Genomic DNA, 15,488 nt, shown 5'->3' with positions numbered 1-15,488 from the left:
GTGAGCAAAAGACTTGAACAGGTACTTCACAAAAGAAATATGTTAATGGCCAGTAAACACATGAAAGGTGCTTAACACCTTTAAACACTAGGAAAATGTAAATTAAAACCACAATAAGGGTAGAATAGTATAACCACTTTAGAAAACAGTCCAGGGGAGTTCCCTGGTGGCCTAATGGTTAGGATTCTGGGCTTTCACGGCCATGGCTCAGGTTCAGTCCCTGGTTGGAGAATTGCGATACCACAAGCCACGTGGTGTGGCCAAAAAAGAAAAAGGAAAAGAAAACTGTCCAGTAGTTCCTTTAAAGGTTAAATATAGAATTACCATATGATCCAGCAATTCAACTCCTTGGCATATACCCAAGAGAAATGAAAATATATGTCCATACAGAACTTGTAAATATATGTTCATAGCAGCATTTTTCATAATAGTCAAAATGTGTCAACAATACAAATTCCTATCAACTGATGAATGGAATAAATGTGATATGTCCATAAAAAGGAATATTATTCAGCCATGAAAAGGAATGAAGTATTGATACATGCTATGAAGTGAATGAACCTCCAAAAACATTATACTAAGTGAAAGAAGTGGTCTCAAAGGACCACATATTGTGTAGTTCCTCTGTTTGTGTGACTGCCTCTAATCTTCAGGGATCCTGAGCTACTATGTATTAGTTATATAGTTTTATTTTACTAGATTTTACTTTGGTGTGATGCTGTTGATCAGTGCTTGCACTTACAATAAGAAATACCCCTATGGGCTTCCCTGGTGGCGCAGTGGTTGAGAGTCCGCCTGCCGAAGCAGGGGACGCGGGTTCGTGCCCCAGTCTGGGAGGATCCCATATGCCGCGGAGCGGCTGGGCCCGTGAGCCATGGCCGCTGAGCCTGCGCGTCCGGAGCCTGTGCTCCGCAACGGGAGAGGCCACAGCAGTGAGAGGCCTGCATACTGCAAAAAAAAAAAAAGAAAAGAAAAGAAAAGAAAAAAATATCCCTATGAAGTGTTTTGTGCTGTGCACTATAAGGATTTTATATAGGGAATTGTGCCATATACTATTCAGTATTCTGTTTATGGGTCCTCTTGGAAGAAAGTCTTGTCTGGTCTTGGTTCCAAGAATAGTTGTTTTTCCTCAAAGACTATATCTTAGGAAGCTGGTATAACTGACCTAATGTTCGTCTTTATAGTGTGTACTTTTTAGCTGTGATTCATTCTCTATCCTTACCATTGTTTTTCTTTTTCTTTTCACATCTTTTAATTTACATTCTCTAGATATATCTCATATATCCTTATATACTGCCTCAAATCCATTTTGAGATAAGGCAGGAGTTAAGTATATATTGGCAGTTTGGTTTTAGCAGTGTAGATTGTAGTGTGGGAGAGTCCCTTTGATTTGGACCATTTTTAGCTTTTGATACATATTGGGCTGAATCACACTTTTTTGTCAGATTTGTATGGATCCCAGTCTCTTCCTTTTTGTTTTTGTGTACGTAACTGATTTTTCAAACCCAGTTGAAGACTTTTTGTTTGTCTATATTAAATATCTAGCAAAGCATTTGGGCCATCCGTGCAGTTTATTTATCTTCTTGAATTGTAATTCTCCTAAGATCGCTTTCAGCCTTATCTGGAGATTTAATAAGCATTCCTTCTGGGTCTTCATTCACATGTTGGTAAAAATGCTGAACAGGTTCAGGCGGGCAACAGAGACCTTTCTGCAGACTGTCTTTGGTTCCTTAATACTCTTTAACCAGCAGTGACTCCACCCAACTCTTCTGTCATCAGCTCATATTTCTGTCTCTTGTGCCTAAGCATAGTAGAGTTTTTAGTGTTGTACTCAGATTATTTCCTGATTGATCAGGGGCTCTACTTTTGTTTTTATTGTCACAATTTTCTTTTCTTTTCTTTCTTTCTTTTTTTTTTTTTGAGATCTACATGCTTAATTTTTTTGTATTAAAGTATAGTTGATTTACAATGTTGCGTTAATTTCTGCCGTATAGCAAAGTAACTCAGTTTTACATATATATACATTCTTTTTTATATTTTCCATTATGGTTTATCCCAGGACATTGAATATAGTTCCCTGTGCTATATAGTAGGACCTGTTGTCCATCTATTCTATATGTAACAGTTTACATCTACTAACCCTAAACTGCCAGTCCATCCCTCCCCCACCCCCCCTTTCTTGGCAACCACAAGTCTGTTCTCTATGTCTGTGAGTCTGTTTCTGTTTTATAGATAAGTTCATTTGTGTCATATTTTATTTATTTTAATTTAATTTTATTTTATTTTTGGCAACATTGGGTCTTCATTGCTACATGCGGGCTTTCTCCAGTTGCGGCGAGCGGGGGCTACTCTTCGTTGCGGTGCTCGGACTCTAGGCATGCGGGCTTCAGTAGTTGTGGCTCGCAGGCTCCAGAGCGCAGGCTCAGTAGTTGTGGCACACAGGCTTGGTTGCTCCGCGGCATATGGGATCTTCCCGGACAAGGGCTTGAACCCGTTTCTCCTGCATTGGCAGGTGGATTCTTAACCACTGCACCACCAGGGAAGCCCTGTGTCACATTTTAGATTCTACATATAAGTGGTATCATATGGTATTTGTCTTTCTGTTTCTGATTTTACTTAGTATGATAATCTCTAGGTGCATCCACGTTGCTGCAAATGACATTATTTTGTTCTTTTTTATGGCTGAGTAGTATTCCATTGTATATATGTGCCACATCTTTATCCATTCATCTGTGGATGGACATTTAGGTTGTTTCCATGTCTTGGCTATTGTGAATAGTGCTACTGTGAACATAGGGGTGCATGTATCTTTTTGACTTATAGTTTTGTCCAGATATATGCCCAGGAATGGGATTGCTGGATCTTATGGTAATTCTATTTTTAGGTTTCTGAGGAACCTCCATACTGTTTTCCATAGTGGCTGTACCAATTTACATTCCCACCAACAGTATAAGAGAGTTCCCTTTTCTCCACACCCTCTCCAGCATTTGTTACTTGCAGACTTTTTGCCTCGAGGTATTCTTTAGTTTGCTTTTTGATTTCCTCATTGACCCATTGGTTTTTTAGTAGCATGTTGTTTAGTCTTCATGTAATCGTTTTTTTCTCATTTCTTTTCCCTTGGTTGATTTCTAGTTTCATGCCATTGTGGTCAGAGAAGATGCTTGAAATAGTTTCTATACTCTTAAATTTGTTGAGGTTTGTTTTGTGCCTTAGTATGTGGTCAATCCTAGAGAATGTTCCATGTGTACTTGAAAAGAATTTATTGTCATAGTTTTCTGACCCTTGATTCTTTGGTTCACAGCTGTCCTATGTCTCTGAAAAAAAGCCTCTGCTCTATTTGAGCAGAAACTTAGCAAAGAAAAGCCTGCTTGCAGAAGCTCTCAGTTGCTAGTGTTTGTTTACCAGTTTGTTGATTCTACCAATATTAATTGTATTTCCTGCACCTGTATTAATTCTTCTAATAAGTCTTTATTGATAATGAGTTTTAGAACAGGGGATGGAACTGCACATGTATTTACTGGAAGAGTAAATGTATATTTTAAAAATCAAGAGTCTTGGTTAATGTCTTTATTGACAAAAAGTTTTCATTATAAACTGAAAATGTAAAGTGGCCCTTATCAGAAAAATTATCTAAGTTGATGAAAATTAGTCCTTACCAGACTTTGTTACATATTAGTCAGAAACTTTTTTTTTTTTTTAGTTTGCTTTAGAAACTAACTCCTTAAATATAACATATGCTTATTGCTGATCTCAAGAAATAAAGTAACCCATTATTTCTTCAACCCATAGAAAAATCTATAGATATTAGACTGGGTTCTCTATGCAGTAAATAAAAGTCTCAAGTTATTTGAAACACTTTTTACTCAGTCAGTACTCAAACATGATTACTTCAAATTTAACAGTAGTAGAATACAAATTAATAAGGATTTTATATTGTGCCTATTTTTAAATTTCTTTTTAGCATCAGAGACTTTTTCCAGGCATTTTATGTGAACCCCAAGATATGAAGTATTAAATATCTGCTGCTTGGTTGAAGTGAGGATGGAATCCAGTTATCAACTCCTCCATAACTACCACCAGTTTAGCTTCCATCTCTTGCAACATCTCCGCAGTACCCCAGAAAGCCTCACAATCCATGGTTTTCAACCATGGCATTATGGACCAGAGAGTAGTCTTTTACTTTAAAGGATTGCTTCACTTTAATGCTCATGTTGAGGTGTGCTGCAGGGGCACCATGAGATATGGACAGAGTCTACCAAGGCCTTTTTAATTCTTTTTCTGTGGTGAAGCTCTTAAGTGGGGCTTAGAGCTGCTGTATAAGCCACATTTATTTCTGCATCAGGTCTAATCAACACTAGTGAATAGCATTTTGTGTTTTCTTATAGATTGTTTAGAATATTTTAAACACCTGTACAGATTACTAATCTTTTGTTTCTGAAATTCTGTTCTCAAGTATGCTACTGTGGCAGCACCTCCCGAGACGTGTTATGTGGAACAGACGTAGGAAAGTCTGATGGATTTGGGGACTTCGGCTGTTTAAAGATATGTGGCAAGTAAGGTTTGATGTTTTCCTCAGTTAGAATAAAGCTGTATTTTATGCAACAATTATGTAATAGTCTGTTGTTTTTCTAAACAGGGACTTGAAATGTGGGAACCACATGTGTTCACAGGTGTGCCACCCTCAGCCCTGCCAGCCATGCCCACGGCTCCCCCAGCTGGTGCGCTGTTGCCCTTGTGGGCAAACCCCTCTCAGCCAATTGCTAGAACTTGGAAGTAGCAGTCGGAAAACATGCATGGATCCTGTCCCTTCATGTGGAAAAGTGTGCGGCAAGCCTCTGCCTTGTGGTTCCTTAGGTAATTAGTAGGCATAAAGTTGTCTTTAAAAATATGAATGTAAATTTTTGGCAGCAATGGCTACTTAAACAAAATAGTACATAATTCTAGTTACAATATCAGAGGTTTTTCTAAATATTATGATCAAATTTGGGTGGGTACTTTTTCTTTCCTCCTCAGATTATACTTCTGAAAACTCACATTTGCCCAAACAATCTCTCTTTCTAATCCAGGTATTTTATTGCCGACTCAGGACAGTTGTGGTTAGATACTATTTTGTGGGGGAGTGGGCACTGGGTTGTTTATGATTTCTCTTAGCAGCCTACACTAGTATGAATGCCAGGTATCGTTTTACTAATTTAGGGTTCAACAGGTGTTTAGAAGCATTTTCATATAATAGAAACATCTTAAAATAACGGAGTGAGGTGTTTAAGAACTGAAATTTTAAGTACACTTAAACTTCATGCATTTGAACCACTCAAGAAATGTCTTCCTCTACAGCTAGGTTTCCCATATAGCTGAGGATAACACCTCCTGAGCATCATTTTGGAGGGACATTTTTCTAAAATTTACATTCCCTTCTTTCTTTAAACAGAGGATACTGAAGACAATTTCTTTCCCCTTATTTGACCCAGAGTCATCATTTCCCTGAACCTCAGTTATTGTATTATGCTGAATACACTGATTTCCTCTGGGCTTGCTGGGGTTTCTCAGGCGATTTCCCCATAGCAGTGTACAGTTTGAATTGTTTTATTTATTTGTTAAAGCTTTTGGTTGGTTTTTTTCTTATGAATGCTTTCAGTATGCCTATGTGCCTACCTTTAGTGACTCTCCCTTTCTTCTGACTTAGGGCTTCTGATTACTTGGATATAGAAACCAGAAAACATTTGTTGGGATTAGCTATAGAGTAATAGTCTGAGCTTCTGACAGAGACTTTTTGAGGCAGTCCTTGGGATATGGATATGTACAGTTTTTGCAGTGACTTGGCAGCTTCTCTCCTGAGTGAGTGTTCAAAGGCTGTGTGTTTAGAAAAATGAAATTGGGCAAGTGAGTCTGAATAAGAGATGTGTTCCTATAACTAACTGTGATAAAGATAGAATCTTTAGGTTTGGTTTTGCATTTTTCCAAAAAGAGAGATTTCACATTTCTTCCAAGCACCAGTAGGAGCACCCTACCTAATTCCTTTTCTCAATCTGACTTTAAAATTATGTATAGAGAAGAAATGCCCTCTTCTCATATTTTAATACATTTCAACCTCATCAGGAAAATCAGTTGTCTGTTGCTTCTCTGTGTCTACTGTGAAAATGTATCTTCAGATAAGCCCTGTGAAATAGAGATCAGATGACTTCCAAATCAAGAAGGATGATAAAGGTCTTCCCTTTTCAGAAAGCACATGGGTCAGTTTTGTAAGAATTTCATATATAATGACCAGAAATCCTACCCAGAGGCTAAGATAGCTTGTTGGCATTGACAGAAAGAGGAAATGTGAAATAGTTAATACAAAGGGACTTGAGCAAGAGAAGGACAGTAACTGTCAGTATGAACAGACCTGGGGGTGGGACAAGACCAGCTCAAGGGACTGAAGAGTAACTGCTATACCTCAGCAGAGTTTTAATCATGGAACACTTTTAAGGAACTAAGGTGAGTTGGATTGAGAATCTCAAAGAAAAGCCCATGGCTAGTGGTAACAGTGGCTCTCATGTTTATTCAGACCTGGCTTATCTATAGAAAGCTTGTTAGGTCTTAGTATCTCACCCAGTAGGAAATTTCCATCCTAGACACATAGCTTTAGTACAAAAGACTAGGTGGAGTTCTGCTTTCAGGATGGTAGCATGAGGAGCAAAACAAGCAAAGCTGGGGAAAACTATAAAAAAGCAACCATTTAAAGTCTCTGGAAATTGTCCTATGGGCATACATCAAATGAAGAAAATCTACTAAAACTCAGTAAGAACAGCAAGAGTGTGTGTCATTTGAATCACAACCTACTTTCTCCTTCCCCACCCCTTCCCAGCTCAGCTCAACAAAAGCTCCACTCAGGATGGGTGTGCCCAAGAAATTGGGGCTTCATGTACCCTCAGCTCCCAGTCAAGGGTTACTTGCTAGGAGGAGTGGACCACCAGCTTTCCTCCCCCCCCCCCCCAACCCCACCAACTCCAAGTTGAAAAGGCTAAATTTCTGGTAATCACAGCTGACAGGTTGGGGATTCCCTTCCTCCACACAGCCCACCCATAGATTGGAGGCTCTACTCTAGTCGCAACAGGCAGGAGTACTGGGGCCTCAGTCACCCTCACCCCAGCTCACTTGTAGGAGAAAGGTTTCACAGTGAGAGAAGCAAGCTAAGAAAACTAGAGGCTGCTATCTCACCCAGCACCCATAGTAGTGACTGAGTGACAGGGTGGGGGGAGAAGCAGTCCATAAGGAAAGAGTTCCAAAATATTCCCCAAAGGAACTGACTTTAATTTGAAAGAGAGTGTGGGGAAGTTCAGGCCTAAGGGCCCTTTAGAAAACAATAGCTCCTCTTAATTAAGAGCAACAAGCTAAACTATAGACCAACTGGTTCACCAGAGAGACCCAGGGAAGGAGATAACTAAGAGTAACCATGCTGGGGTCAGAACAAACCTCACAGATTTGCCTCAAAGACTACCTCTGCCCAAATTTTATTGGATCAGACTGCTGAGCAGTTTATGCCCCAGGACATTGTTGAAAATAATAGAGCAATCAGCTAGCAATTAGTGGAGCCTCAGGACTGAGTGTAATACCAAATGAGGCAGACAGCTTAACAGAGAGATCAGGGAAAGAGACAGTCAAAGAGAGCCCTGCTAAAACCATTGTCCTCCCAGGGTGACTGTGCACATGCCCAAGGCTGTGCCATCTAAAGAACACCACCAATGGCTTCATACTATAATAGAAATAGACTTCACTAAAATAGCTTAGCCAAGTCACAAAACAAACAAGTAGACAACAACAAAAAAAAACAAGCTGTGGAAAGAGGAAGCAGTATCCAGAGTTGCTGCAAACAATATATTACCAAAAACGTTCAGTTTCCAACAAAAACTACAAAGTATGCAAACAGAAAAAAAACAAAAACAAAAAACCCCACAGGTAACAGTAACTTTCTGTTTCAGTTTTCTGTGAGAGTGACCAATGTCAAATTTAACAGAGACTTCAAGGTAGCCATTACAAATATATTCAAAGAACTAAAGGAAACCATGCCTGAAGAGGTAAAGGAAGGAAAGTATAAAGGCAATGTTTCATCAAATAGAGAAAGAATATCAGTAAAGAGATAGAAATTATAAAAAAAGAACCAAATGGAAAATCTGGAGTTTTCCAGTAATTAAAATTTTTAATTCATTAAAGGGACTCAACAGTAAGTTTGAGCTGGCAGAAGAAAGGATCAATAAATATGAAGATAGATCTATAGAGATTATATAATTCAAAGAACATAGAGAAAATGAAGTGAATAAAAATGAACAGCACCTCAAGAGAAATGTGGGACACCTTTAAGCACACAAACGTGTAATGGGAACACCAGGAGAGGAGAAAGGAGCAGACAAATATTCAAAGAAATAATGGTGGGAAACTTCAAATTTATTGAAAGACATTAATCTACACATCCAAGAAACTCAACAGATTCCAGTAGGATAAATTCAAAGAGATCCACACCTAGGCACATAGTAAAAATGCTGAAAGCCAAAGACAAGGAGAAAATCTTGAAAGCAGCAAGAGAAAAATGACACATTACATACTTGGGAACCACTATAAGATTCACAGCTGACTTCTTATCAGAAACAGTGGAGAACACTGCATCACAACAGGAAGGCAGTGGGATGACCTATTCAAAGTGCTGAAAGAAAAAAGTTACCAACCAAGAATCTTATATCCAGGAAAAGTCTTTCAAAAATGAGAAAAACAGAGTTCTCTGCTAGCAGATGTACTTTACAGTAAATAGTAAAGGGAGGTCTTCAGGCTGATACCAAGTAACCCAGATGTAAATTTAAATCCACAAGAAAAAGCAAAGAGTAAAGGTAATTGCATAATTATAAAAGAAAGTATAAGTGCATATTTCTTCTTCTTGCAACTGATTTAAAAAGTGATTGTATAAAATAGGCATATAATTGTATTGTTAGACCTACAGTATATAGAAATGTATCTGACAATAACAGCACAAAGGAGGTGGGTGGGATCAAAGTTGTACTGGAGTAAGGAAATGATACCAGATGGTAACTTAGATCTGTAGGAACAAATGAAGAAAACCAGTAATGGTAAATAAGATAAATACAACAAGTTATAAATACATACTTGCTCTCCTTTCTTTTCTCAACTTCTTTAATAGGCATAACATATAAAGCAATAATTTTGACATTGTATTGTTGAATTTGTAACACATATAAATGTAATATGTATAAAAATAAAAGCACAAAAGAGGAGAAGAGAAAATAGAGCTATATGGGTGTAAGGCTTCTGTATCTCACTGGAATTAGGTTGGTACAAATCTGAAGTAGATTCTGATAAGATGCATATGATAAGCCCTAGAGCAGCCATTAAGAAGATAACTCAAAACATAATGGAACATGCCATTACCGGGAAAAAATGTTACACTGGAAAATATTCACTTAATGCAAAAGAAAGCAACGAAGGAGAATTAAGTTAACAAAAAAGACATGAGACATAAAGAAAACTAAAAGTAAAATGGCAGACATAAATCCAACTATATCAATACTAACATTACCGTCAGTGAATTAAACAAAAACCAGAGATTGTCAAAATGAATTTTTAAAAAAGATCCAACTATATGCCATGTTTGGGAAGCAGACTTTAGAGTCAAAGGTACAGTTAGGCTGAAAGTAAAAGGATGGAAAAAATACATCATGTAAACAGCAGCCATTGAGAAAGACTATGGATGATCCCTGATGGGGTCCTTGAAACAGGACTTGTCCTAAAATCTAGTTTAGCAGAATGACTAGCAGGCCACCTATCACCAGATGTTCATAGAACTTAGTGAGATCATGGATGATGGTTTCTGATTACTTACGATCCCCACGTGATTTTCGGAGTCAAGAGTACTTCAGTAAGTCACCCATGGCTACAATTTTAAGGATATCCGAGTCTAACCTGGAGACTTGAGGTCTAAATAAAGAGTCAGAAGATCTGTTCTTTGACTTAGGCAGAGCATCTTGTGCTCCAGAGCATCTTGCTGTGACTAATGCTGGGGCCTGTCCTTGCTGGAAAAGGCTCAGCCTGCCAGATGAAGGGAAGATAGGGGAAGAGGCATTGATAGCATCCTTCTTCCCTCAACTCTGGTGATGGAGTTGCAGGGAACAGAGGTGGAAGACCGTTGTGGGTAGTTAATTTGGGAGTCTGAAAATGAGTAGTTGCAATTTTCATTCCCAGTTCTTTTCATTTTTATTAAAGATTTCATTCATACTTGTGAAAAGCTCTGCCATGAAGGAGACTGTGGACCATGCTCTCGCACATCAGTTATTTCCTGCAGATGCTCTTTCAGAACAAAGGTAAATCCTACAGAATGCTAGAGTTGTTGCCACCAGTGCCTTTTATTTGTTTGCTTGTTTGTTTGTTTATGGCTGCATTGGGTCTTCTTTGCTGTGCACGGGCTTTCTCTAGTTGCGGCGAGCGGGGGCTACTCTTCGCTGCGGTGCACGGGCTTCTCGTTGCAGTGGCTTCTCTTGTTGCAGAGCATGGGCTCTAGGCACATGGGCTTCAGTAGTTGTGGCGAGCAGGCTCTAGAGCTCAGGCTCAGTAGTTGTGGCGCATGGGCTTAGTTGCTCCACGGCATGCGGGATCTTCCCTGACCAGGGCTCGAACCCGTGTCCCCTGCATGGGCAGGTGGATTCTTAACCACTGTGCCACTGGGGAAGCACCCAATACCTTTTAAATTGGTGATTGTGGGAGGGAAGGAATCAAAATAACCTCAGGCTTATTCCTGTTAATACTGTGTATGATTGATTCAATCCAGCCAATGTATACCGACATCTACTGTGGACCAGTTGTAGGATAGGTATGAAGGGGTATGGCACGCAAGGGTCAGAGACCAGTAATAGGCTTAGGGCACATATACAAGTAGCTTGACCAAATACAAGTGTGATAATGCTAAATGCCAGAAGAAAAGAACAATAGCACCATTGCAAGCAGTTAGCTTACTAAATTAGAGGGAACACAGTCCACAAGATCGCCCTCACTTCTGACACCCACTGCAGGAGTTCAGACAATTGCTGAATTAGAACAGTCCACATGACCACCCTCACCTCTGATACCAACTACAATCCAGTGGCCCCCAAGGCTACCCTCAAGGTTTGATTATTCTCTAGAAGAACTCACAGAACTCATTGAAAACTGTTATACTCTTGATTACAATTTACTACAGGGAAAGGATACAGATTAAAATCAACCAAAGGAAGAAGCATGTAGGGCAGAATGCAAGAAAGTACCAAATACGAAGCTTCCAGTTGTCCTCTCCCCATGGAGTTGGAACAGCGTTACTTTCTCAGTGCTAGTGTGTGATTGTATGCGTGGGGTATTGCCAACCAAGGAACCTCACCCACCAGAGAGTGGGTGGTCAGTTTTTATTGGGGCTCCATCATGTAGGCATGGTTGACTGCCCATGTAGCTGATCTCAGCCTCCAGTCCCTCCAGAAGTCTACTACCATTGTGTGACCCAAAGCCCATGCCCTAAATCACATCATTGGTCTTTCGGTGTGGCCAGCCTGCACCTTAAATCATGTTAGACTGTCTGGTGACCCAAGGCTCCAGGGAAACAATGACACTCCCATTAGGCATGATATTCCAAGATTATCTCCCAGAAGCCAATGGCAAAGGCCAGACCTCTCTTCAGATAGTGTTAATTTTTCACTATACAACTGTTTTGTCAATCTCTGCTTTCTGCCTGGGACAAACTTCATTGGACTATGTATTATAAAAAGTCGTCTTACCATTTTGGAATTAGTGCCCATTTCTGTGTCTGTAACCAGAAGAGGCAAGAAGCTTTCCTCTGAAGTCTTTAGGTAATCCAACTTGGGGAACATACTGAATGTTGATCTGTCCTGCTCTCTGACGTACTTCTGGTCATTTCAGTGCATATCGGCACCTGTCCCAGCAGAGCACAGGCCTCGGTAGAGACAGAATTCTGAGTAGTTGATTCTATTTGTTAAATACAGCCCAAGGTCTGGGTAGCAGCTGACTTGCAAATGATTCTGAGGATATTGTCCATAAATTGGGAGCTAGTTTAATAGGTAAGCTTCAGAATTAAAGAAAAACTTGTCAAAGTAGTGCAATTTACATGTGACAAAAGTTGTGTGAGAGTGTGTGGGGTTTTTTTCTGAATGAAGTCACAATACATAGGACAGTAAAGGAATTTTGATTGTCAGGTACAGGACCATTTTATGCTTTGTAAATACCAGCTTGAAGACTGTGAGATACTCTGATTTAGTAATCATAAATTTAGTAATGCCTAGAGGTGCTCTCTGTAACCAAGAATTACAAACAGGGTTGGGATACACAGCTGTCAGTTTGCTTGTTTCTCCCCAACAATCCCTTTCTCTGTCTCTGTGCTTTTTTGCTTCTCATTCACTCTCTGTCCTCACTCCCCCTAATAGTGGATCCCATGGCAGTGAGTGTATTATTGAAAAGCTATGTGTAAATTGAATTTTTTTTGCAAATAAAAGTCTTATTCTAAAATTGCTGGAGGAGCTCACTATCAATATGAATTCTGTTAAACAGTTTGACAAAATGAAAGATCTCTTTGAAACACTGATAATCACCTCATTGTTCAGCCAGATTTTTCCTGAAATATCTTTTGTACTGGAATGGGCTTTTCCAGGGAAGTGAGTTTTCTAGATAAATAAAAACTTATTTCTTAAAACTTCAAAAGTTCTTCTCTTTTAATCACTTTGGTAGGAGTCTTTGAGAAATGTTTGCTCTATCTTACTACCTATTAACAAAGAACCCTGTATTTAAGTTTTTATTGGTAATTCATATTTAGTATAGGGATATATGGGAGTTCTGTCTTTCCCTGCAGGTGTACATACCACTCCAGCATGTCATTTCTTTTTCTTTTTTTTTTCCTCAACTCCAAACAGCCTCACGTTGTGGGGTGGCTGGCGCCTGTCAGGGAGAGTCCCTTCCAGTTCCCTGGAATGAATGCGCTCTGGCAGCTAGCTGCTGGGCACTCAGGGAAGGGGCTGCCTCTGGCCAGGGTCGACCCGGCACGAGCACAGACCCCTAGGCTGGCTTCGCCAAAATTGTCACTGAACACAAGTTAATGCGCCTGACGCACAGTGAGGCCAAACAAATAAAACTTCGGGGTTTGGAGCAGAGAAAGGTTTATCGTAGGGCCAAGCAAGGAGAATGGTGGCTTGTGCTCAAAACCCCCAAACTCCCAGCATTTCCTGTGTACAATCCGGTGTTTGTATTCACTGGAGCACTCAAGCAATTTCATGAGTCACTTTTGCTTTGTATATTTAGAGAGCATATGGGGAATTTTTTCATGTCATAGAACCGAGCCAACTCATTGATTTACCGAAAACATTTTTCTAGCCAAGAAGCTTCAATTTCTTAGACATCTTCACGTCTGTTATCAACCCCAGCAGCTGCCCCCCTTTTTCAGGATCATTTTCACTGAGAAGAAATGTTTTTATCATTTTGCTTATTTCTGAGTACATAGCAACCTATCCATGACATCAAAGCCAAATTCGGATGTAGGTGCTGGGCAACCAGCCAGGCTCACTCTCTCCCAAGTGACTGACTCGCCCTTCACACAGCAGCCTCCCCACACATGTTATTCAGGAACATTTTTCAGCAAAATTACATGTGATAGACCTTTGAGGCCATTCACACATGATTGAAACCAGGGTAGCAAAACTTTGAATGGCAAAGGACTTCTGTATTCCACTCTGCTACAGTTCAGCTGCATTGCCAGGGATACTTTTGAGCATGTAGAGCTGTTTGTCCCTGCATCAGATGGTGCTGATTGTTACATATTTTCAATTCTTGTATCTGCTTTTTATGGCTTTTTCTGTCTGTACCCTTAACAGACAGTTATTTCTCTTTGCTTTGCATACCTTTAGTAGTCAGTCCTTCTTTCCGTTCAGATTTTATAATACGTAATCTGCTGTGAGTTTGGAGGTCAGACCACAAAGAATGTTATATTTGCATGAAAAGTCATTAGACCTGGGGCCCTGTTGTGAGTAAAGCTTACAGGGACTGGGCAAACGTAGCTCCAGATAGGTGAAGTTGGTGAATAAGTGACTGCCAGAGAAGTACTGGGTATTTGGGGTATGCATGTTACATTTAGCATTATACTGCAGTTATGTTGTTTCATTTATTCCTAGAGTAGTTACTATTCCCTTTTCTTTCTCCATAGGAGCTTCCGTGTACCAATCTCAAAAGCGAAGGTATGACTGGGAAGGGGCATGAGGTAACTTTCTGGGGTGAAGGTAATTTTTTACATCTTGACAGGGGGATGGGTTATGTGTTTGTCAGAATTCAGTGAAGGTACTTTGTGCATTTAACTGTATGTAACTTTTACCTCAAAAGAAAAAAAAAAAAGAACCATAAATTGAATTCTAGTTAGTGAAATGCTGTAAAATACCGGGGAAGTGTATTCATGTATGCAGCTTACTTTGAAAAGCATCCAAAGTTAAGATAAACTGATAGTTGGATGGGAGAATAGAGAGTTATGAGAAAAAGCAACTACTGGTAGAGGCTAGGTAGTGGGCATATATAGATGTTCACTATAAACTCGTTTCAACTTTTTTATATGTTTGAACTTTTTCATAATAAAATGTTGATATGGGAAGGGAAGGTAAATAATATCTAATGAAGCAAACTTTGTAAAAACTGACTCTGATGCTTGATCCCCTTATGGCTTGATAGGACTGTTGGATACCTAGAACAGGGGGACTCAGCCAGCAGCCTTCTTAACCTTTAGGCCTAGAATATTGTTTCTTCCTTTGTCCTTGATCCTGATACTCCACTTTATTATGGTTCTGTCCTTGTTTTACCAACCGTCACGTAGTCTTTGTTTAAGCCACCTTAAAACTGTTTTGGAAAAGTGATGGAAGATAAACTTATACAAAATAAAAGCTCTTAATTCTGGTCAGAAAGAAAGCTGTATTGGTTAAGGTGCTTTTGGCTGCAGGTATCAAAAAACCCAAGGAAAAATGACTTTAGCTCTCAGGAGGTTTACTGTCTCTTATAACAGGAAGTCTGGAGGCAGAACAAGTCCAAGGTTTTAATTACAAACCCAGTGATTCTAGGACTCCAGTCCAGCTTCCTGTGATTTTCTTGGTTTTCCCCTCATGGGTATAAGTTAGCTACAGCACTTTCACGCATTGAGTCATCTCCCAGCAACATCTAAAGAAAAGAAGGAGAGATTATTCTCTTCCTTCTTGAGAGCAAGGAAGACAGTCCTGAAAGACCCTCAGTATGCTTTTTATCACATGTTCCTGTCCAATCCCTTCACTAACAAGGGGAATGGAATTACCATGACAGGCTACACTATTCAGCATTCACTCCTGTAATGGGGGAACACGTGGGTGCCCAATTTCTGAACAAAACTAAGGATCTGTTAGCCTGAGGAAGGTGGAGAATGGCTGAATATCTGCCTCAACTATCTGAATATTTGACATAACCAGAAATAT

The 15,488-nt window shown here is 39.7% G+C and overlaps 1 protein-coding gene across 4 annotated transcripts in view; it reads left to right on the top strand.

The window, feature by feature from the left end:
* Positions 1 to 15,488, top strand: part of NFX1 (nuclear transcription factor, X-box binding 1) — an 80,460-nt gene that overhangs the window by 34,842 nt on the left and 30,130 nt on the right. For all 4 annotated transcript variants that reach the window (XM_033437776.2, XM_004275083.4, XM_012534908.3 and 1 more), the window contains exons 8-11: positions 4,454 to 4,553; positions 4,637 to 4,854; positions 10,246 to 10,343; positions 14,210 to 14,240. In XM_033437776.2, the coding sequence (XP_033293667.1) occupies positions 4,454 to 4,553; positions 4,637 to 4,854; positions 10,246 to 10,343; positions 14,210 to 14,240 (447 nt within the window). The remainder of the gene's footprint in view (positions 1 to 4,453; positions 4,554 to 4,636; positions 4,855 to 10,245; positions 10,344 to 14,209; positions 14,241 to 15,488) is intronic.

The sequence above is a fragment of the Orcinus orca genome, chromosome 6, assembly GCF_937001465.1.
Source record: "Orcinus orca chromosome 6, mOrcOrc1.1, whole genome shotgun sequence".
In the NCBI taxonomy this organism is placed as follows: domain Eukaryota; kingdom Metazoa; phylum Chordata; class Mammalia; order Artiodactyla; family Delphinidae; genus Orcinus; species Orcinus orca.
The sequence above is the reverse complement of the archived record's forward strand: the minus strand, read 5'-3'. Positions and strand labels throughout refer to the sequence as shown.